This window comes from Dreissena polymorpha, chromosome 6 (assembly GCF_020536995.1).
Source record: "Dreissena polymorpha isolate Duluth1 chromosome 6, UMN_Dpol_1.0, whole genome shotgun sequence".
NCBI lineage: Eukaryota > Metazoa > Mollusca > Bivalvia > Myida > Dreissenidae > Dreissena > Dreissena polymorpha.
In genome coordinates, this window is record NC_068360.1 from 90,181,138 (window position 1) to 90,206,731 (window position 25,594).

Below are 25,594 nucleotides of genomic sequence, written 5' to 3' on the forward strand. Positions count from 1 at the left end.
AATATCAACGGCGTCGGAATTCTTATTAATAAATCATGTATCTGTGACATAATTGGCACTTCTTTATCAATTGAATATAAAGAAATATTAGTTGGACTAATGCAATTTATAAAACTACGTATATCAGATAGCAACGTAATTTTGATTAATCTATATGCACCAAATTATGATGACGTCAATTTGTACAACACATTAGAGAATACTATTAAATACTACGATGACGAAACACTAACTGCCAAATACACACATGTTATCGCTCGGATCATTCTATTGTTAAAATGAAATTTGATACCAACAAACAAGAAAGAGACCCCGGGTATTTTAAATTAAGCAATTCGTTATTATTAGATACTGAATATCAGACAAAAATAAAAAATGAAATAAATTAAGTTGTTGAGTTTAATCAAGAAGCTAACCCAAACACCTTATTGGAATTCATTAAATGAAGAATAAGGGAAGAAATCATAAGATATTCAAGCCATAAAAATAGAATGAACAACAGATGTATTTGTCAGAAACACAATGCCCCCCTACTGTGCCGCTTTGATTAAAATATTTTTGTTTTGTAATATATCCCTTTAAAAATATTACTTCCCTTGTAAAATGATAAATATAAATTATCTCCCTTTAAAGCTTGTTACTTCCCTTGGGTTTGTTTTTTTGACATTTGAGCTTGAAGGATGACATTGACTTTCAGCACTCAAAATGTGCAGCTCCATGAGATACAGATGCATGCCAGATATAAAGTTGCTATCTTCAATATTGCAAAATTTTTGGTCAATTTTAAAGTTTTTGGACGGACGGACTGAATGACGGACGGACAGTTCAACTGCTATATGCCACCCTACCCGGGGCATACAAATACGCAAGAAAATGAGCTAATGCAAAATTATTATAAAGACTGAAAATCAGTTAATATCAAATTCGACGATAATTTACTTTTAGAACATTAAATAATGCAAAACAATTATGACATGAGTTTAATAATAATAAAATAAAAGTTATATGTTTAGGAGTAAAGCTGAATGGATTGAGGGAACCGAACAAATACAAAATATTTCGCTAGAAAACAATAAAACAAATACAAATTGACGAAATAAAATAAAATAAAATCCTGAGAAAATCATACACCATATAACATATTTTTATTTAAAAAATGTACACAAAAGATAATAATATCGAGGAGAGCAGCCATTTGAAATTTTTAACAATAATGTAAATATGATCAATAATTCGGATAAGCCCGGGTTCCGATGGTATAATTGCGGATTTTTAACCAGGTTTTCCGAAGGAAAAAAATGGTTATTAGATTGGCGAATGCGGGCGGGCTGGCTGGCTGGCTGGCTGGCTGGCGGGCTGGCTGGCTGGCTGGCGGGCTGGCGGGCTGGCGGGCGGGCGGAACAAGCTTGTCCGGGCCATAACTATGTCGTTCATTGTCAGATTTTAAAATCATTTGGCACATTTGTTCACCATCATTGGACGGTGTGTCGCGCGAAATAATTACGTCGATATCTCCAAGCTCAAGGTCACACTTTGAGTTCAAAGGTCAAAAATGGCCATAAATGAGCTTGTCCTGGCCATAACTATGTCATTCATTGTGAAATTTTAAAATCATTTGGCACATTTGTTCACCATCATGGAACGGTGTGTCGCACGAAAGAATCACGTCAATATCTCCAATGTCAAGGTCACCACGACTAAAAATAGATTTTTTTTAAAAACAAACTTACAAAGGGGGTTAATTTTGTTTGTTCATTTCAAAAGTTCAGTTTGAGTTTTCTCCCTTTATCAGATTTTTTTTTCACAATGAAAACCTGGTTTTGTGACAATTTTGTCCCTTGTTATAAAATATTTTGTAGAGATATAAAGAAATTCCTAGTAAATTCACCAAATTATTCTTATGATAATGGAAACAGAAATTCAAAAACAAAGTATCATAACTTTACTTCCCAAATGTGATAAAGATCTATTAACTTTAAATAATCTGAGACCCATTTCTCTACTTAATTGTGATTGCAAAATAGCATCAAAATCAATGCAAATAGAATTTTAAAAAACTTCCAACCATTATAGGCACAGAACAAAACCAGGCTTTGGGAATGGAAGGTACATTTTATATAGGAGAACATGTAAGATGCCTGTTAGAAGCTATTGAAAAAGTAAATATTTACAATGAAAATGGGCTATTTTTTTCTTAGATTTTAATAAGGTATTCGTCAGCCTTGATCATGCTTTCATGAGGAACAGTTTAGTTAAATTTGGTTTTAACTCCGCAATTGTTCATTTGTTTACCTTGCAGTCAAATAATAACCCATGAAAGTACAAGCACTTATTTCCAATGGGGTCCTTTTTTGTTTTGCTGAGGAGACAGCATGAAGAAGAGACAGTATTTAGATACAAGGAATCCGGGTGCGATACCATAGCTCTTCTGCGAATAGATACCCTGGTTCTTTTACGTGCTCTGTGTATAGCACCGATACACGCGAGAATTACCTGGGTTTCATACCAGAACATTTCTAATTGGGTGGGAAACACTTGAAGTATTTCTGAAATTTCCAGTACCCCGGCCAAAAATTGAACCGGGGACCTCTGGAATGGTAGACAAAATATGGTCACTTTTCTGAATATTTTAGCATACACAACATTTTAAGACAAGTCTGCACGCTGTATCCTTAAATATTTATTATTTGTATAGAATATTTGGCAAATGAAATAAACACACACGAAAATATCTCGGGTATAAGGCTGACAAATACAAAAAATAAACAAACGCTTTTCGCCGATGACGCATGTTTCCTTCTGGATGTCTTTAGATTATCATTTGAGACCCTTATGGCAACCCCTTGACACTTTTTCAAAAATATCAGGCCTAATATTAAATAAAAATAAATGCACTGTTCTGCGCATAGGACGTATGAAATTTTCAAACATTATTTTCTGTAAAAAAACACATAATTTTTCTTGGACATTAGAAACTGCAAAAACGTTAGGAATAAAATTTATGAATAACGCTGACGAAATGACCGAGTATAACATCAAACAAACCATTAAAAAGTTTTAAAATTGCCTCGAAAAATAAAATGTAAACTAGTTGTAAGAAACGTATACATTTCTTGAATAATGTCAATGGCGTCAGTGTATGTTATTACGTGACGCGCCCTTTTTTATACGACGCTGACGTCATGTTATTTGACGCTATTGTTATTGTTGTGAAAACCGTTCACGGACAGAAAAAAATGAATTGGAACTTGGATGTTTAATAAGGACTTTCTGACACCAGTATCGGTAAACAATATTTATATTTGAATCAACATGAATTAATAAAACTGTTTGTTCGAAATAATAAGTAAATATTCAAGTCAGTATCGGTATTTGCTATTGTTTGTGAACTGGAGTTAAAAGTTTTTACAAATGTAGATCTTTGTTACTTACTGGTTGTTTGATATCTGAATGTATGATTTAAATGTGTTTGCATATTTTTTTTTATTCTCTGTTTGTTTCAGAGAATCGCTAAGTCGATGAATAAAAGTTTAGAAATCAGCGCATACTCGTTATTTAAATGATAGTCGCCCCCAAGTTTCCAACAATTCTCGATTGTCAATTGATTTACATTTGATGTCTGCTAGACGACCTTCTATAGATAGATAGATTTATTTCAACATAAAATGCATAGATTTACATGGCAGCATGTTATATACACACATAAAGTAATAAAAAACAACCTGCATGTATAAACAAAGCCATGTCAATCAACATTATACGTTATGGATTGCACAATAAAGGGTTTGCAATTAAACCCTTATTTCCATTGTGGTCCTTTAGTTATAATATTGTATGACATAGGAGACAACGTTTTATATCACAGTATATAGTAATATCACAGTGAATAATAATGAAAGACATGTAACATATTTAAGTTACACTAACCTAAATGCATAGAATATATGCGGATAAGTTCTCGACTAGACAATTATTAAGAAGTTATCACAATTTAAGTGTTTAAAAATTAACATAAAATTATTTGCCAAGCTAAAGAATAATCATACAGCAACTAGATAAGACACAATAAATCTATCTATATTGACATTAAAGTTAAATCAACAGTAAAAAATCTTAAAGAGATGCACATTAAAAATCTATCTGGCTTAAAAAATGCTCCCTAACACTGTGTTTAAAAGATGGAATACTTTTGGCATCTCTGATATGCTGAGGAAGAGAGTTCCAGAGAGTACACCCATTGAAAGCAAATGACTTTTTGCCAGAACCCTTGACCCTTGGAATGGCAAACCTATTGCAATCATGCATGTTTAGATCAGTATTAGGAGAGTCTGACTGTGTTCTAACTCTGAACCTAGTATTCTTATTGTGAATATTACTGACTGGAGTAAAATTATCTTCCATATATAGCGGAGCCAACTTAGAGCTTATTTTAAAAACATGACAAAGTGTGATCTGGTTTACTCGACTTTCAACAGGCAACCAGTTAAGTCTAGTAAAATTAACTATGATTACGGATCCAGCGAAAGAAATAGTCACGATGGATACTTTAGATACGGAAGGTAATAATAATCAAGACTTTTCTACTTTAAAACGAGCACGTACAACACAGTTAGCTCAAATGACAAGACTTTACAATAATCTTGAGAAAAACATTTTTAATTATGATAATGTAGAAAAGGAGAATCAGCTATACAGCAAATTATGCAGCCGCTTTGAACAGTTCAAAACCGCACATTTACAAATCTTAGATGTCTGCGAGGATAGTGACGCGCTAGATAATTTAGAAAAGAACTATGAAAGTTGTAAAACAAATTTCACTGAGTTCCGGGAGAGGTATACCGAATGGGTGTCCGGCGTTCATCCCGATGATAATGAAAGATATTCAACTGTCAGTGTTAGTTCAGCTAATTCAGTATCGTCGCAAGCGAAGCGCAGAATGGCAAAGGCTAAAAGACTAGTCGCGGAGAATAAGATGAAAATGTTGCAACAAAAGCACGAAATCGAACGTGCGCGCAAAGAACTCGAACTAAAGCAGCAGATATTAGAGCAGCAATGTAAAATCGAAGAAGCTAAACTAGAGGAATCGATGTGGGACCAGGCCGTGGCGGAAGACTTATCTCATACATCACAAATATTAACTTCCGGTTATCGTCTAGAAAAAAGAAGCTACACGCGTTCAACAGAATTCAACTTCCGGGTACGCACAACGGAATCTCGGGAAAACAGACGGCGATGGATACTCTACTTCCGGCGCGGCACGTGATCAGTTTCGTGCAGCTGATGATAAGAACATGCAAGACTGTGAAAAATTCAGTGGCGTGAATATTCATCAGCCGGCAAGTACAGCAACCAAGATATCACATATGAACAGTGAATGTGAAAACATACGGTATGGTAAGAACACAAATACTTTTCGATTCAATCAGGTATTTTATAACCTTCTCTTTCTAGCATAGACACCGCATTTAACAGCTTGCGTCAACCTTACCAGAGGTTTTTTTTTACCCAAACCGGAACTTTTCGAAACGAACATTGAATGCAGAATAAGTGATGATAGACTCAGACTGAGTTATTTAATTCAGTACTGTACAGGTGAGGCTAAATCGTGTATAGAGGACTGTGTGTTATTAGAACCAAATGACGGTTATAAGCGTGCCAGATCTATATTGTTTTCACGTTACGACAGACCTTATGTCATTACCAGATCTTATATTGATAAGCTTGTGTATGGCCCTCAAATTAACGCATCAGATGTTGAATGTATGTCTAGGCTAGCATTAGAGATGCAAAAATGCGAGATGACCTTGTCGCAGTTGGGTTTTGTGTCAGATGTTGATAATTCAGAAAATTTAAGACGTATTGTAAAACGACTGCCGATGCATATGCGATTCAAATGGGTAGATATAGCTTACTCCATAAATGAGTCTGGTAGAGAACCGCGCATTGCTGATTTGGCTGAATTTGTTGACGAGAGGTCGCGGGTCGCAAGTTCTATGTATGGTCTTGACCTTGCTGCTGAAGGTCACCATTCCAAGGGCGAAAATAGTTTGTCTACACATACACTTTATGTTAGCAAGGGTTCAAATGTTTCTATGTTTACCAAGCATAGTGAAAATGAAAACGATATGTATGATTGGAAATGCAGATGTTGTTCAGGTACTTGTAGAGATTTATCATGTTGTACTCATTTTACGTCCATGAGTTAAGAGGATAGAACAAAACTTGTACGAAAATTACGTCTGTGCTATAATTGTTTAAGAGGTAAACATTTTTACACTTAATGTAGAAAACCCGCATCATGTAGTGTGTCTGACTGTAAACAAAAGCATCATATATTGCTACATAGTTGGGTAAACCCTGATATTGATCACACAGCTACACAGCTGCCTCCGGACACTTCAGTGAATTGCGCATCTACAAATGGTTCTATGGTCAAGAACTGCCTAGGAATCGTTCCTGTATTTGTCAAAGGTGAGAACGGGAAATCATGCCAGACGTATGCTCTATTAGACGACGGCTCGGATAAGACGCTGTGTGATGAACGTTTGCTAAAGAATCTAAACGTTGCCAGTAAACCCGTCAAATTCCAAATGTCAACCGTTAATTCCTCCGAAAATCAACTGTACGGACAGGAAGTCGATTTGCACGTGCAGCCGTAACATGGTAACGACGAAATCACATTACGTAACGTTTGGTCGGTAAAGAAACTACCAATTTCGACGCGTTCTGCAGCAGAACACATCGATCTACGCAACCTATCTTACTTGACTGATATAGAAATACCGAGAATAGACGAAAGTCAAGTGAAGTTGTTGATTGGTACAGATTCGCCCCAAGTCCATATCCCAATAGAAGTGCGTTCAGGTGGAAGTTATCAGCTGTATGCAGTACGTTCACGCTTAGGTTGGGCTGTACGCGGACCAATAAGGACAATTAGTGATACCAAATCGCGTGAAATAAATGTAAACTTTCAGCAAACAAACATGTTGCTAGATCAGCGCCATGAAAAAACTACTGAACTTGACACTAAAACCCAGTCTGACAAAAATCCCATGCCAGTTGAAGATAAACTAGTACTGTACTCTATGGAATCCACAGTAACTCCTGACATTACAACGTCCCTACAGTGTCATGTTGAATCAAAGTCAAACCCCGCTGATGTAGCATCAAAAGCGGTTGAAGCAGTCTACACTATACCCCCCCAACACGTGGTTGCTTGAACCGGAGTCCTTTCGCAATGACCAGTCCCATTCGCCGGAAACTGTACCCAAAATAAATTTGAAAGCCAATGACATAGTAGTTGATAAAAATGTCTATGAAAACGCCGTTACCAGTAGCAACTGTATCAACGACCTGATTGCTTATTGCAGTAATAGTATTACCAACCTTGTGAGTGGCGACAAGGAGATACGGACGTCCATAAAATCGTGTAACCAGTCCAAGAGCGAGCGCCATATGACGCACTCTGAAACAAAGTGGCTTCTCAAGCCCCCAGGAGGACTAGAAAGAGTAATCAAAGTCGACATTGGTTGAGATGGACGTGTCCGTAGCTGTGTGGTCAGGTCATGTGCTTCAAAATCAGTAAAACCTATTACTAAATTATGTCATTTAGAGGCGTCAATGTACATTTTTGAGAATAAACTCTTTTAGAGTGAAAAGTTATGTGATAGCTGAATATAATGCTAAGATAGTCTTTATTTTTGCCTGAAATGGGAAAAGGCTTGCCAATATTTTTATTTTACAACTTAATTTAAGTAACGTCTGCTTGCATGTTTAAATGTTATGTAATTGGCAATTGGAATACTTATGTGTACCGAGTTTAAAATAATTACGTCCTTTGTGCATGATAGTGTTATGAAATTTATGTAATTTCATGGTGGGGAATGTAAAAAACGTATACATTTCTTAAATAATGTCAATGGCGTCAGTGTATGTTATTACGTGACGCGCCCATTTTTATACGACGCTGACGTCATGTTATTCGACGCTATCGTTATTGTTGTGAAAACCGTTGACGGACAGAAAAATGAATTGGAACTTCAATGTTTAATAAGGACTTTCTGACACCAGTATCGCTAAATAATATTTATATTTGTATCAACATGAATTAATAAAACTGTTTGTTCGAAATAATAAGTAAATATTCAAGTCAGTATCGGTATTTTCTATTGTTTGTGAACTGGATTTAAAAGTTTTTACAAATGTAGATCTTTGTTACTTACTGATTGTTTGATATCTGAATGTATAATTTAAATGTGTTTGCATGTATTTATTATTTATTCCCTGTTTGTTTCAGAGAATCGCTAAGTCAATAAATAAAAGTTTTTAAATCAGCGCATACTCGTTATTTAAATGATAGTCGCCCCCAAGTTTCCTAGGCAGTTCTTGACCATAGAACACTAGGTTTAATGGGAAAAAATACAATTCTAAAACCATTCGGTTTTCCGAAACTTATATATCCATTAACAGTTTTAAATAATCCAGACAATGAAATTATAAAAGATATAAAGAAATCAATAATTTCATTTTTGTGGGATTATAAAAACCAGATTTATCGCGAGAAACAAACTTTTTCAAAACTACCACCAACCAACTACAAAATGTGCAAGAATTTACAGTGACATGCTTGAAAATAATGGCAATCTCTTTATCTGTAAATGCAACCTAAAATCATCCAACGTAGATTCTTGGAATTGAAATCTAAATTTCTAACTGAATGCCTAAAAGGATGGTGCCGCGCGAACTATAAAGACAATCATACAATCATAGGGAAAGATATACTATGGAACAATTCAATATGGTTCGATCGAGGTATTACACAAATTGACATATCTTTAACCACAGAACTTCAAGAATAATATGATTTCCCCATTTCTGATTTTTTAAAGTACCACACGTTAGTTGATTGTATACCAATATACTGGAAAGAAAAAGTGAACAATGAAGAAATTTCATACGTTCCACCCAGATACCTAATAAATAAAATTACCTCGACAACACAATATGCAAATTTACAAACGAACTGTTAATAGAGAATGCACATATAACAAACAACATACAAGAACAAAAATTGGAAATACTTAAAAAAAAGTTACATTGGGAATCAATATTGACTAATTATCTTAAAATCACAATCGATTCCTCCTTACGAACGTTTCAGTACAAATATCTGATTAACATTGTTCCCAACAACGAAAATATGTTTAAATATGGCATTGTAGAATCTAGCTTCTGTGATTTATGTTGGATTTATAATGTCTGTTGAAACAAATATGCATTCGTTTTGAAAATATCATAATGTTCACATATTTTTGGAACAACATTGAGACATATTTAGATGGGCAGAGATGGGATCTGATCTGCGCAAGATTTCCTTTTGGGAGCCATAATGTTGATCTATGAGATGCAAGTCTACAGTGTCTTTCATTCGGTTCAGTAAGGTGCGATTTAAACACCTTCCCTGGGAAGGACAACAGTTGTATCTCTCATTAGGTGTAGCAGGATCTGAGGTCGTCTTTCTTGGGAAGCTTGATTTGGTAGCCCTCTTTCCACTCTGTTGGTGTTTTTTCTTTACATATTTTGATGAAAAGCGGGTACAATATCTCAACTGAATTCGATGTCAGCCTTATCGCTTCTGCTGTTATGTGTCATGTCCTGCAGACATGCCGTTTTTCCATCGCTTGATGGTCCTGCTGATCTCTTCGTGAGTGCGCACTACTTAATTGGCACATCGCTTGTACATGTAGTTGGTGGGTTTGCAAGAGTTGGCATGTTGAGTAGCTACTTGAAGTGCTCAATCCTCTTTTTCTGCTCGATGTCATCTCGACGTCATCTGTTATCACTACTCTGTATATGGTCAATTTTGTCCCTTACTAGCCTCCCTGTATTGGCATACGTTTCAGCTATTATCTTGGTTATGGAGTACATTTTTTGTTCTGTTTGGTTGTATTTTCTGCTTCAGTTGCCCCTGTCACTATGTAGTTCTATTTGTGCGCCGATATAGTTAGCTTGACATTCGTATTTGCTTCTGTGTACTCTTCTTGTGCCTTTTGCTGCTGTTTTTGTTGACGCTTTCTTTACTTTTATGAAGCTTTTCTTCTAATATCTACTCCTTTTGGATTTACGACATATGATCCAGTATTGTTTTCGCATCTTGAAGTTACTGTTTCGTCCACCTCTGGCTCATCATCTCTTTTTCAAGAAGTTCTTCTAGGACCTGGAATGTAGTTGAGAGAGTGACCTGGAACTCCTCTTACTTCTTGGTTTCTTCAGCATAGCCAGTCTACTTGTGTTGCACAGCGGCACAGGTCAGTAAATCTTTCGCCGATGCCATTTATCTTGTCTAACCCTTGCAGCTGCATTATCTTATATTCTTAATGTTCACTGCCTATCTTGGCCTTGAAGTCACGAATTACCATGGTGATGCACACATATGCTGTTCTTCTTCTGTCTGTCTTGCATGATGGTGAACAGTCTGTTTTTTTTTAAAGTTATACTTTTCCTCTTTACTGTCTTTTGTGAGAGCTTACGCTAGATTATGTCTAGTTTATGTTGATCATCTTCTTTGCATGGAAAGAGGCTGTCATCATCTGATGAGCGCTCTATGTACCGACTTGGAAAGCATCAAGGCTACTCCCTGGGTGTGTTTTGCATCTCCCTGTGACTGCCCCAAGAACAGCAGTCACTTGCCGTTTGTCAGTTGCTGCTGCCCAGAACCAGTCCATCTTGATTTGCTTATTCTAATGATAGGGAGGTTGAACTTTGTTATCTCTGTGGCCACTTGCGCTGTCTCTACGGTCTCGGACATGATTCGGACTTTCCATGTAGTGATGATGGTGGTTGTCCTGGAGCTTCTAGTTGCTGTTTGGCGGTTCTGTAGCTAGCTGGTTTTTCACAATGGATGGTAGTTAACCCTACACCCAACATTGCTTCTTTTTCAGCCGGGCTTTCAACTATTGGGCACACTTATTACGTTTTGGTAGAACTTTTACGTTATAAAACTTCATAGAACAGCCAAAATGAAAATTCCTTTACAAATAATTTGGCTTCAGGAAGCTGCAAACTCCAAATTAAGAATTTGTATAGTACACAAATACTTTTGCTTCGAACAATTTTGAGTACGGAGAGAACTGTCCTGTGAATAATAATAATAATTAAATTTAAATGCATGTATTCCCCTTTAGAAAAATTACTTGGCAATCATGCGCTGACATTTTTGCAACGTCTAAAAAATCTTGGCTGGAATCCTCCATTCAGGCCATTATTGGATTAAAGCTGTGCATAAACAACAATATTTTGTACAACATTTGAATATTAATGATTGGGAATTTCTTTCCTGTAAAATATATAGAAAAGGAGTCTGCTCTTCTGAAACAGGATTGCCCAGAGATTTAATATTATGTTTGTAATATCATGTTGTGGTCGTCTACACGTTTTTTTCAAATTATCCCAATTTGCTAAAATCAAGCCCCACCCTGGAGATAACTTTTTTTTCCGTGTAAATATATATTGAAAACTTTCAAAATGTTCTCTGAAAGCACAAGGCTCAGATGTTTGTTATTAGTTATGTAACAATGTATTTGGGTCCTCTCTAAAAGTTGTGGAGAAAATGCCTCATGAGTTTAAATTTGCCCTGCCCTGGGAGTAACTTGCTGTCCTTTTTAGAAAACAAAATCTCTGAAACTGCAAATCCCATATACTTTTTTGTTATGCAACATTGTTGAGGTTTACCACGTTCTTTTACATAATGCGTCTGGGGTCAACTTGGCCCTGCCCTGGGGGTTTCTTACTTTCTTTTTATATGTATATACTGAAAACTAAAAACACATCTGAAACGGCAAAGGTCAGAAATTTGGTATTTGCAATATGTCATAAGGTAGTGATCCTTAGTATAGATCACAGGTTCTTGAAAGTTTGGTCCTTATATATATAATAAGAGACTATTTAAGGACCAAACATTTTTTTCTAGTACCTGTGGTATAGATTGTTCAAATTTAGCCCCTGTGATCAAGAGTGTTCTCACCCTGGTATTCACTTGTTTTACATTATCTTGCATTGGATAAACCTTTAAAAACCTTTTCAAAGTTTTACAAAATGAATTACTTCAATGTGTAGATGAATGTACAGAAAGTAATATCGGCCGTGCCAACATGATGTGTTGAATTACGTTGATATCTCCAAGGTCAAGGTCACACTTTGAGTGCAAAGGTCAAAAATGGCCATAAATGAGCTTGTCCGGGCCATAACTATGTCGTTCATTGTGAGATTTTAAAATCATTGGGCACATTTGTTCAACATAATTGGACGGTGTGTCGCGCGAAATAATAACGTCGATATCTGCAACGCCAATGACACACTATGAGTTCAAAGATAAAAAATGGCCATAAATGAGCTTGTCCGAGCCAAAACTATGTCATTAATTGTGATATTTTAAAATGACTCTGTACATTAATTTTGTTCACAGTCATTGGACGGCGTGTCATGCGAATGAATTCAAGAGTTCAAAGGTCAAAAGGGCCATAAATGATAACGGCATAATAATTCTTAACAAGAGCTTGTCACAGTAGTGCCAGATCCCCGCCGAAATGTATTTGCTTGTATGACAACATTTGTTTTAGAGAGTAGAATAATATTTGTAAAACAAATAAAGGGAGATGTATAAAAAGCTATGGCTGAAAGAGTTATGGTTCATGTTCACTGCATTTCTCCTAGTTGCCATCTGTTTATATTTCTAGTTTCAAGTAAATCCCTTCAGTAGATTTAGAGTTATGCTCCGGACAAAAATTTACTTTGTAATTAAACAAAGGGAGTTAATTCAAAAACTAAGGTAGATAGTGTTATGGTTCTTAGTCACTGCACTTCTCCTACTTACCATCTGTTTATATGTAAAGTTTCAAGTAAATCCCTTCAGTAGATTTAGAGTTATGTTCCGGACAAAAAATTACTTTGAAATTAAATAAAGGGAGATAATTCAAACATTAAGGTAGATAGAGTTATGGTTCTTAGTCAATGCACTTCTCCTCTTTGTCATCTGTTTATATTTCAAGTTTCAAGTAAATCCCTTTAGCAGATTTTGAGTTATGCTCCTGACAAAAATTTACTTTGAAATTATGTCAAAGGGGAGATAATTAAAAAACTAAGGTAGATAGAGTTATGGTTCTTAGTCACTGCACTTTTCCTACTTGCCATCTGTTTATATTTTAAGTTTCAAGTAAATCCCTTCAGTAAATTAAGAGTTATGCTCCGGACAAAAATTTACTTTAAAATTATATAAAAGGGGAGATAATTAAAAAAAACTAAGGTATATAGAGTTATGGTTCTTGGTCACTGCACTTCTCCTAGTTGCCATCTGTTTATGTTTCAAGTTTCAAGTAAATCCCTTTACTAGATTTAGAGTTTTGCTCCGGACAAAAAATTACTTTAAAGTTATATAAAAGGGAAGATAATTCAATCTTAAGAAGATAGAGTTATGGTTCTTGGTTACAGCACTGCTCCTAGTTGCCATCTCTTTATATTCTAAGTTTAAAGTAAATCCATTGAATAGATTTGGAGTTATGCTCCGGACAAAGTTTCGGACGGACGGACAGACGGACGGATAGACGGACGGACGGGACCAATTACTATATCCCCTCCGAATTTTTTTTCGGCGGGGATAAAAATCGCCATAAATTAGATTATCTTGTTTTGTGAAGACAACATGCAAAATAGCATGTGTCAATGCGGCACGTTGGGGTATGTCTGTCACGTCTGTGACAAAGCTCTAGTTTTAATAGACTGTGGCACACAAATTGAAGCCCTCCACCTCTGCCATTCACTTAAGCTAAATCCACGTATCATGCACCGGTGTGTTTTTATGCCCCCGGGAGGGTGGCATATAGCAGTTGAACTGTCCGTCCGTCTGTCAGTCCATCCGTTCGTCCGAAAACTTTAACATTGGCCATTACTTTTGCAATATTGAAGATAGCAACTTGATAGTCGGCATGCATGTGTATCTCATGGAGCTGCACATTTTAAATGGTGAAAGGTCAAGGTCAATGTCATCCGTCAAGGTCAAAGGTAAAGCAAAAACTAATCCAAGGGAAGTAACAAGCTTTAAGGGAGAACATTTCTTTTTACCATTTTGCAGGTACAGATCATTTTTACAAGGGAATCAATATTTTTTAAAGGGATATAATAAAAAACAAAAATATTTAAATTAAAGCGGCGCAGTAGGGGGCATTGTGTTTCTGACAAACACATCTCTTGTTTCATTCAAAATCGGGTCCGGTAATCAGCCCCATTCCCAATGAAAAAAGAATATATTTTTCTTAAGTGGGAGCTTAAAATTCCCAATGGAAGGTTTAATTTTTGTTTTAATCTCAATATTTTGTTTATCTCTCATCCATGTAACTTCAACCTTAGTAAATTTAGTACTGACAATTCTTGTATTCTCAATTTTGAAGCATTTTTTAGCAAAACAACAACAACAACAATTTTATACCAAATCAGTCAAAACGCCGCAAATTTTCCTATTGCAAATTGACCCGGCCCCATTCCCAAAATGGTGAAAAAAAACACTGTGCACTTTTAAAATAACTTTCAACAACCCCCTCTCCCTCCCCAAAAGGATAAGATTACTTAAAGAGGTCATGAGTCAACATTGACCATGTTTAACTTTTAACATGTCAGAATTCTTAACTTTGTCTTCTATCATGCAATTTTAAAATAACTTACCTAACGTGTAACTACATGAAGACAGCGTATTGCTTCCATATCCATCATTGTCCTCTAGTTTCATGAATTTTTCTCTGCAGTGCATAATCTGCAACAATTGCGAATGGTTATCGTTTTTTCAATAGTTCCTTTAAGACGATCTCCTAAAATATTTGCTGCATGCAGAAATTACACACCGATTTTTTTCCTTCTTTATGAAGTACCGGAAACTGGCACTTTCCCAATCTGGAAAAAATCTCAATTGCTGTCCGAAAGAATTGAATTGAAGGTTTCCCTCCCCTCACTAAAAACAATTTTGTTTGGTGAATAAAATGCAAAATTTAATATTAATTTTCCAATGCAGCTCAATGGCTTGAACCTAAGTAAATATAATATTAACAACTTGACAACAGTATTTGTTAGCAACACATTTATTACACCAATTTCCCAAACTGAAGACGTAATGACGCAAATTATCCCAATTTCTTTTTTTGTCGCCGTAATTTTTCCCCAAAATCGGTTTAAATGTAGAAAAACTGGGTTTATTTGGAAAAATCTGTTCTGTATGTACATTTTAATATGTTCATTTTCGAAATAAATTGATGTGATTGCAATGAAAACTTTACCGCGCCCTTGCTACACAGGCAGTGATTTAGATCATAGGTATTACGCGATTCCATTGTATAGAAACACTAAGATTAATAATTGTTTTGAGTAGTCCAGTTATATGAGGTTTTTGATATCCTATAGCCATTACCATAACGAAATAATTTAATACATGTCCTTAATTTCAAAAGTGTAGTAAATTTTTGTAAAAATTATGGCCTTTATGTGTTTTTCCAGTCTCAACGTTTAAACTTTGAACTTCTTTAAATTCTGTGCGGAATGCACTCATACTTTCATAGTAAAATGGCCTTTATGTGTAGATCTTTTTTTAGAAAGAAATTTAGGCTGCGAAAATGTCCCATGGTAGTAGTAATGCCTGAAATATAACTCATTGTCTTTTGTTGCTACTGCAGAATATGTAAAGGATCTGTCTCTGTCCAAACATTTTTTGTGGGAGCATCAGTGGCTGTGGCAAATTAATAATTTATAATGTTATTAGACTGGCAATGCGGCCGTGAACTTTGTAAAACGGCAGAACTAATCAAGCCAACAGAATTTCATTGGAAGCACTTGCAAACGTTTAAGTGGTTAATTTGATTACATAATTATCTGGTGTTAGTAAGTTGAATTAGACCGTTACTCTTGTTAGCATTAAGCGGAATAAACGAGTAAACAACCCTGACTTTCTAATAGCAACAATTATATACTGAAAACAAAGGGAACATGTGCTAACCCAACTCAGTGTTTATGAGCTAAATTAACCTGTCAAGTGTTATATAATAAGGATTAGACTCAGACAAGCTTAGCATGTTTTTTTAAGTGTTTAGGTGCAAGATTTTTGCTTTCCAAAAAGATTACATAAAGTGTATCAAACTTTAAATAAACGTTGTTTTGTTAAAAAAAGTTTCCAATATGCTTATATTTCAGAAGTGTTATTGCAATCCCTTGTATAAGCTGTTGTAATTTTTATTTTATTCTATGTTTCAGCTATCAGACAAAACATCAGAACATAATATCAGTAACAAGTTAGCAGTTACTTTTCATCATAAGCATCTTCATCATTAATTTTGATCAGTAAGTATAATAGCAGACACACATAAAAGAGTGAAAGCAATAGAGTCAGAGTGAATTTTCATAGTGCTTTTAATGAGAATTATATGATTCTGTTAATAAAAACGACACCTACTTTTTATGTTTTATGTTTTTTTTAAACGCTATCTTATTAATGGAAGACGACATATGTTCAAATTGGAACAATTTGGATGTAAAAATTGTGAATTGCACTCGAGCATTATATACTTATAAAACACAATGAATGTCTGAACTTCCCTCTTTACTAACTAATTTATAAAGAGTTTTATTTAGGAAACATGTTTGTTGAAAATATAAAAATGTATTGAGAATAATCTGGTCAATTGTGTGTGAATTTTGGCGGAAGTGATAAGCGTTGTGCAATGCGATGACATGAGCCATGGCCTAAGGCCAATGACCAGAAACAGTTTGCTTGCTGTTAAAGGTGAATCGTAACACTTGGTACGTGCAGGGGCATAACTCTGTTCAGCATGGATGGCCTTTCAAATAACTTTGCCATGTAACAAATCATGATAAAAAAGGACAAGCATGGTTTGATATTGTGTCACATTCTAAATAAGGTGGATTTTAGCTCTAGATCTTTCTCTTCAACAGAACAATTGAGAGTCATTCATGGCCTCAATTCAAACTCCACATGGAGAACCAAAGTTTGTGAACGAGGAAATGGTCAATAACTACAGGTGCAAAGAGTGCCATGATGTAGCTAGAAAGTCTATGCAGACGTCGTGTGGCCATAGGATATGCGAAGCATGTATGCCGAGTTCTAGTTTCGTTCAAGGTACATGCATAATTTACACAAAATATAGTTTACACAATGAAACTAAATAAATGATGGATAAAAGCTAAAGGTATTTATGTTTTTAACTGAAATAGCTTTTCAGAAACATTGTTTAATTTTTTAATGAACGAACATATATATTGCTTGACCAATATACTTTTGTTTCATTAAAATAATTGACGCAATCCCCTATTTAAAAAGATGCTTACAGAAATATAAAACGGTGTGGTTGTTTTTGTTCTTAGACAAAATTAGAAAGGTCCCTTGTCCAGCGAAAGAAGTTGATTGTGAGGAACTGACTGTTGCTGATGTAAGCTTTAGATTTTGACTTTCTGACTTTATATCTGACATTATTACTGGTACAATTCTAAGAAACCTTTACTATCAAAGTCTCACTACACAAAAAATAATACATGTGTAATGTGACTTGTATATGCCCCTTTTTATTAACTTTAAAACTTTGATTTATGATTTTCATAACGACCTGTAGCGAGTCTTTAAAATAAAAAAAAATTGAAAGCTACAAATTAATTTTTACAAAGTGCAAATGCTTAGCACCGTCCTCAAAAAGAGTTAATTTCAGTAAGTCTATTGGTTCCTTTAATTTTAGGGACACGTTGATCATATTTTTATATTTATTGTGAGTTTCACTGGAAACTCGTACATAATTTTTCTAAGATATTTGATAAGACATGGCATAGTATTTCACTTATTACTACATGCATTAAAGGTATTAATGCAAAACTATTAACTGATAAATAATATGTTGTCAAGAAAAACTGATTTCCTTAAATACAGTATAAGTAAGTTGTGGGATTTTAAATAAGTTAAGTCTTTGCATTATGTTAATGCGAAGATGAATTGTAGCAGGGAAGAGTAATTGTAAGAGTAATTGTAGCACTGCTTTATACAGGCCCCAAACATGGTGTTGCAAGTTTGAAAATGTATTATTAATTTATTTGCCCTGTATAACTTTATATAGAGAAAGTAATAAGCTGTGTAACTTTTAAGTATGTGGTTCACAGTAATTTATTTTTAATCTAATACACAGATCACACCGGATGCTGTTGGTCGGAAAGAGATCAGACATCTCCAAGTTTACTGCAGAAATCAGTCACATGGTTGTAAGGAGCAGTGTAGATGGGCAAATCTGGAGGTAAGCTAAAAAAGCATACCTACTCTTTTACACTGTAATGTATACATGAAACAAATGTACACATGTTAAGAAAAAAGCCAAAGCAACTAAACACAAACATTTTAGTGATGTTAACATAAAAGAGGCCATAAGAGACCAAATCAAGGTATAAGTTTTAAGTTTGTTTTACCAAAGTCATGACCTGTGTATGTTCCTTTTATTAATAAATGGAAACTAGGTTAATCACATCTTCATAACCAAAGGTCGCAGGATTAGCTTTTGTCAGTTTTTGTGAACAATGTAAGAACTTTGCTAAAATATCATTGAAACAAATGCTCTGTGCTAGTTTTATGAAGACTGGGCCAAATAAAATTGCCTTCTTGGGTCCACACAATTTTATTATAGCCATTAAATGAAAATTTCCCTGCCCTGGTGGTAATGCTTTTCCACAGATGTGAATCCTTATTTCACTTTGCGATATTATAAGAAATTATGTTCGTAGCAAGTTTCATCATGACTGGCCAAAACACTGTGCCAACTAGGTGTTAAAAAACAGACTTAAACCATTTTCAAACTCTGCCAAGATATTGTAAAACAAATATTCTCAATAACCTTTATGAACAGTGTACTAGAAATGTGACGTCTAGGGCGTTCACTGGGTTTTACGATATTCATATAAAGAAAACTGACTATGTGGAGATATCTTTGAAACAAATGTTCATAGTAAGTAATTTGATTAATGGGTAATAAATGTGACTTCAATTGTGTCCACAAACTTTTTCTGGTGTTTTACCTAGTGACCCAGTTTTTTTTATCACACACGACCCAGATTCTCACTAAGATGAGACATCAAATGTTCTGACAAAAATTCATGAAGATAAGGCAATAAATGTGTCCCGAAAAGTGTTCAAAAGATAAATATTGACAATGGATGAGGGGCAAACGGTGTTCAGAGAAGCTCATCAAAAGCCTGTTTTGGGCAAGGGGTTTCATTATGTAGTATTGATTATTAAGTTCTAGTAATTGCATATTCCAATTCCTAAATCATTGATGGATTCATATTATCCTATGCTGCAATTTCCCATTTCCTTTTTAACATTGTAAAATGCTACTTCTGTAGACAAAAGTGGAATTTTGGAAGGGGCAGCATATTTTCCTATGTGACATTGCCTATTAAATAAAGTTGATCTTATACATTTAATGACCAAATTAAGTTGATATACGAGTATTAGTTAACACGATTTTGGCTATCTTACCTCCAAATTGGCTCTGCAGGAAAGTATAAACTGGTGTTTATCGGCCTTTGCACATTAGGTCCTCATCTCTCCCTATTAATGGGACTCGTTCACAGATTAGGGAATTTCTGAAGTGTGTCAGTAATTGACTTAAATTTCTAGCATTAAACATCTGAACAAAATAGCTTCCATGTAAAAAAGAATATAAGAAAATAAAAAAGAAAATGTGTCCCTATTCGGTTTCAAACTATTATCTTTTGAGTGAATAGTCTATCGCAGTAGCCATTCAGACCATATGTTCAGTATGAGTCTATGCCATTAGTGTCATTTTTCTCCCTGATTTACAATTGTGTTACAAATAGTTGATTTTGTTTTTCTATTGACCATATGTGAACAAATACATGTAACTGTAGCTGAAATGGAAAATGCAAATATATTTTTACATGTTGCTCCAAAATCATGGTGAAGAATGGTGATTCCTGATTGTTATCACATATTACTTTATTGTTACATGCAGGAACTGTTATTCTTCAAAACCTTAACACTGAACTATCTTTTGTGAATGCCTGTCTTATAACGCTTTAAGAAAGTTTATATAGTTTATCCTTTATTGACTGTGAAAAATGCTTCAGTAACAATTAATTTTAAATAATCAAAACCATAAGTGAAAGGAAAAAGGGGATGGCGATTGCATGTTGTTTAACCAGTTTTCATAACTAACATTGCGTAGCTTATATTTGATCACATGTTGTTTTTGCTTGTTTTCAGAAGCACTTACTAGTGTGTCCATTTACAGCAATGGAATGCCCCAATGCACAGCAAGGATGCCGCGAGATGTTACCAGCGACAAGAATGGATAGTCACTACAGTGAATGTGAATACCATCTTCAAAACTGCAGGCACTGTCGTCGACCAGTCCCTAAAAAGTTTGAAAAAGTATGTCCTGTGAATGTAAGCTATTTTAAAAGTGTAATCCTGTAGATATTTTCCCTTGTTTATTCCATTATTGAACACACCACATGAAAACAGATCAAGAATCTTATCATATTTGCTATCATGATTTTCTACTACAGTTGTACATTAACAGTATATAAACTTCAACCAGTACAACATGTAGGGATTTAGCAAAATGCTTTCATCACTTTTGGGAGCTGTAAACCTGAGCATGATGAGAAGAGAAAACTTGTTTCCTTAGTGTCTGAACAATTACCGGTATTTAAGCCAAGAGTGATGTATACATGGTACATTGCAGCACGTTTATAAATGTAATGCTTTCAAATCTGTCAATTGAATTAAAATTAACTTGAATATTAGCAAATCATCACTTAGGGATATAACATGTTTATATGTGTATTGTTTTATGCCAAAGAGCATCAGTATTTAGTTTTGTAATTTAAAAACTAGCTCTTGGTGATGTTTGTGAAGCTGAAGAGTGGTTTTAACATTCCGCTGGAGACCACGGATTAGTCTATACAATACTTCCTTTATTCCTGAACGGTTGGCTCAATACTTCATGTCCAATAGAACAGGATGTCACAGCTTTTCTTTTTTTGTTGAAATGCTGAACAATTAAATAAGATATTATTGAAGTTAGTGTTTAACTGTAACTATTTTACCAATTATCTCAGAAAATTATTTTAGAAAATTGCATTTTTATAAAAATCAGGTTAATGATAGTCTGCATAATTCTGTTCCTTTATATTTATTCTTACCTTAATTTAAACTAACTTACCTTAATCCTATAATTTCTTATTCTGATGAGTAGTTAAAACATTAGAAAATATTCACAGTACTTAACTACTTACTCCTCCTTGTCGGTCATTAATTTAAAAAGACATTCTTAAGCAGTTCTGGCTTATTTTTACCATGATTTTCATTGGAACCCTTTCTTGTAATGGACGGAAAACAGAAAATATTGTCAGTCCTCTATATTGGTCGCTTATTAACAGTATGAATTGAAACACAATGAAAAAGTGTATTTCAAAATTGTGTTCTATATATAAATATATATCAGATTTTTGTGCTTTATTTCAAGGTTATCAACCTTTTTTTATTTAAAGGCATGTCCTTAGATTTATCACTATTTGCACACAACTAAATCTACACGTCAAATGCATTTTAATCAAAAGCTTTGAAACACATTATCAAATACATAAATATATACTAAATTTTATTTACAAAAACTATGGCCCCTATTAAGTGAGTAAGTTGGCTTCTACAGCATTACTAGATACACTTATACCCTTTTGATGTCCAACCAAAATCCTTTGGTAATACATGTATGACACTTTGTTATGTTAACTGCTTAAAAATACATACTGTTTCCAATAACAAAAGTATTTCTTGCTTTCTAAGATAAGATAACATTTGTCATCACTTTCTTCCTTTATCAAGTATTATGTCAAATGAGGAAAGATAAATTCATAATTAGATATGATGTATGACTCTGTTACCTGCTATATATTGATCCTATAAATGTAAAACAAATGCCTCGTGTATCAACCAACTAGATAACAAATGGCTGACATATGCATGTATTACATTATGTCTTTACTTTCTTGGTCAACCAATCATTGACGGAATAATTGTCGCGTTTACTTTACAGCATTTCCGGTATTGTAATTGTCAAGTTTATCTATTTTGGAATTAAGCTAGCTATTTACTATTGTAACTTGATCTAAGCAATTATTGATTAGTAGTTTAACCAATACTAAAATCAATAAGATATTTTTAAAAATGAACTTAAACGTCGAGTAGGCCTAATCAATACTCTGATCAATATGTGAGGTATTTTTTACAACCTAACTTTGAACGTTTTTACTAAAATGAACTGTGACATAAAAGGATCCATTCTTGGGCCAAAGAACTTTGGCACCATGGATCATAAAAAATATTGTTTAACCAATTAAGTATGCGTGTGTTTAAACAGTAGGCCTCAAGTAGTGTTGAGCATGTTTTAAACCAATATTTTAGGGTCATGAGGACATTGGATAGATGTTTATTGTAAATTTACACTAAAATGGATGAATACTGAGGTAAATAATTGCCTTCATATTCATTCTTTTTTTATTGTTTGGAATGTGGCGAAAATCACATTGGCGTTATTTAGTTACAATATTCGACATAAGATCATGTAACCATCATTGAACGAGGTTTTGTTTTATGACACAAAACTATTGCATATTTTTGAAGGGCTGTACTGTTTAGGAATTAAAAGAACATTTTTATGCCCCCGGTGGGGTGGCATATAGCAGTTGAACTGTACGTCTGTCCGTCTGTCTGTCTGTCGGTCCGAAAACTTTATTATTGTGCATAACGTTTTCAATATTGAAGATAGCTACTTGATATTAGGCATGCATGTGTATCCCATGGAGCTGCACATTTTGAGTGGTGAAAGGTCAAGGTCATTCGTCAAAGTCAAAGGTAAACAAAAATAAATCCAAGGGAAGTAACAAGTTTTAAAGGGAGATAATTTATATTTACATTTGGCAGGTACAGATCATGTTCACAAGGGAAGTAATATTTTTAAAGGGATATAATAACAAGTTTCATGAAGATTGGACAAAAATGTGACTTTAAGAGTGTTACAAGTTTTTACAATAGCCATATAAGGAAAAATGCCCCGCCCCCTGGGGGCCATGTTTTTCAACCGACTGTAACAATTTTTCAACTCGTCCATGATATCATTGGGACAATCCTTGTGACCAGGTTTCATGAAGATCAGACAATAGATGTGGCCTCTAGAGTGTTAACAAGGCAAATGTTGACCCCGCACGACGGACAGAAAGCGATCACAAAAGCTCACCATGAGCACATTGTGCTCAGGTGAGCTAAAAAATAAACAATAAAAGCGGCGCAGTAGGGGGGATTGTGTTTCTGACAAACACATCTCTTGTTTATTATATATTTTTTCATAAAAATCATGTGAATTACATTTTATGGTAAAAACATTGATACGTTTTGGTTCGTGTCTAGTTTATGGACAAATTTAAAAAGCTGAAAACAAGCAAAACTGTTTTTACATGCTTCACTTGAAAGTTCATATCCATACGCACAATAACAAAAAAGACCAAGCTGTAAAATCTTGGTCGTATATATAATATAATTCAAGAATATTTTACTCATGGTGGGTTTCTTTGAAATACAGAAAATATATTATGTGAATTACTAAAAAGGGATACAGTAGGAAATTCTATTTGAAGTAAATAAGATTGCAGAGGTTGTAAGCATGGTGAAACAGATTGACACCCGCAAGAGCAAGGTCATGGTCAAAATTCAAGTTCAAATATGAAATCCTGGGAATTAATCCATAGCACTTTGTCAAGTCCATATTTATGGCCAGCAGAAACAGGAAAAGTAAGAGTACGCAGCCTTGCTTCACTTGTGTTTATTCAAAAGGACTCTGTGACCTGTCTTCCATGAATGATTCTGCAGATCATCCCTTCATAAGACTTCCTTATGATGTTGGTGATATTTTCTGGCACTCCGTAGTTTTCCAGTAGCCTTAAGAGGTACTGCGTGTGAACTCGGTCAAATGCCTTCTCATAGTCAATTAAGTTTACGTATAGGTGTTAGTCCTACTCAAGGGATTGTTCCAGAATGATGGGCATGGCTGGGTTAGTTGTAGCAGGATCTGAGGTCGCCTTTCTTGGGAAGCTTGATTTGGTAGTCCTCTTTCCACTCCGTTGGTGTTTTTCTTCACATATTTTGATGAAAAGCGGGTACAATATCTCAACTGAATTCGATGTCAGCCTTATAGCTTATGCTGTAATGTGTCATGTCCTGCAGACATGCCGTTCTTCCATTGCTTGGTGGTCCTGCTGATCTCTTCGTGAGTAATCATAACTTAATTGACACATACATGTAGTTGGTGGGTTTGCAGCAGTTGGCATGTTGAGTAGCTACTTGAAGTGCTCAATCCTCTTCTTCTGCTCGATGTCATATGTTATCACGCCTCTGTATATAGTCAATTTTGTCCCTTACTGGCCTCCCTGTATTTGCATACTTTTCAGCTATTATCTAGGTGATGGAGTACATTCTATTGTTCTGTTAGGTTGCTTCTTCTGCTTCAGTTGCCTATGTCACTATGTAGTTCTGTTTGCGCGCAGGCATACTTAGCTTGACATTCCTATTTGCTTATGTGTACTCTTCTTGTGCCTTTCTTTACTTTTATGAAGCTCCTCTTCTAATATCTACTCCTTTTGGATTTATGACATATGACCCAGTATTGTTTTTGCATCTTGAGGTCACTGCTTCTTCCACCTCTGGCTAATCATCTCTTCTTCAAGAAGCTCCTCTAGGACCTGGAATATAATTGAGAGAGTGACCTGGAAGTCCTCTTGCTTATTGGTTTCTTTCAACGTAGCCAGTCTACTTGTGGTGCACAGCGGCACAGGTCAGCAAGTCTTTCGCCGATGTCCTTTATCTTGCCTAACCCTTGCAGCTGCATTATCTTATATTCTTAATTTCCACTGCCTATCTTGGCATTGAAGTCACCCATTACCATTGTGATCACAGTGAACAGTCTGTTTTTTTTAAGTTATACTTTTCCTCTTAACTGTCTTTTGTAAGAGCTTAAACTAGATTATGTCTAGTTTATTTTGGTCATCTTCTTTGCACGGAAAGAAGCTGTCATCATCTGATGAGAGCTCTATGTGCCGACTTGGAAAGCATCAAGGCTATTCCCTGTGTGTGTGTTGCATCTCCCTGTGACTGCCCCAAGAACAGCAGTAACTTGCCGAATGTCAGTCGCTTCTGCCCAGAACCAGTCCATCTTGATTTGCTAATTCTTATGATAGGGAGGTTGAAGTTTGTAATCTCTGGGGCCACTTGCGCTGTCTCTATGGTCTCAGACATGGTTCGGACTTTCCATGTATTGATGATGGTGATTGTCCTGGACCTGACAGCTTCTAGTTTCTGTTTGGCGGTTCTGTAGCTAGTTTGTTTTTCATAATGGATGGTAGTTAGCCTTACACCCAACATTGCTTCTTTTTCAGCTGGGCTTTTATCTTTTGGGCACACTTATTACTTTTTGGTAGAATTTTTACGTCATGAAAC

At 35.1% G+C, this 25,594-nt stretch overlaps 1 protein-coding gene and 1 long non-coding RNA gene across 2 annotated transcripts in view; one reads left to right on the plus strand and one right to left on the minus strand.

Moving 5' to 3' along the window:
• LOC127836480 (TNF receptor-associated factor 3-like) overlaps window positions 1-25,594 on the plus strand; it is a 47,494-nt gene that overhangs the window by 5,974 nt on the left and 15,926 nt on the right. The window contains exons 3-7 of the mRNA XM_052363133.1: window positions 16,285-16,371; window positions 16,984-17,167; window positions 17,413-17,477; window positions 18,219-18,323; window positions 20,306-20,473. Of these exons, the coding sequence (XP_052219093.1) occupies window positions 17,002-17,167; window positions 17,413-17,477; window positions 18,219-18,323; window positions 20,306-20,473 (504 nt within the window). The 5' untranslated portion in view covers window positions 16,285-16,371; window positions 16,984-17,001. The remainder of the gene's footprint in view (window positions 1-16,284; window positions 16,372-16,983; window positions 17,168-17,412; window positions 17,478-18,218; window positions 18,324-20,305; window positions 20,474-25,594) is intronic.
• On the minus strand, window positions 1,582-19,665 carry LOC127836492 (uncharacterized). Its single transcript, XR_008028786.1, has 3 exons — window positions 19,559-19,665; window positions 14,713-14,800; window positions 1,582-1,697 (listed from the first exon to the last, which is right to left on the minus strand). It is a non-coding gene; the product is annotated as an uncharacterized LOC127836492 (long non-coding RNA).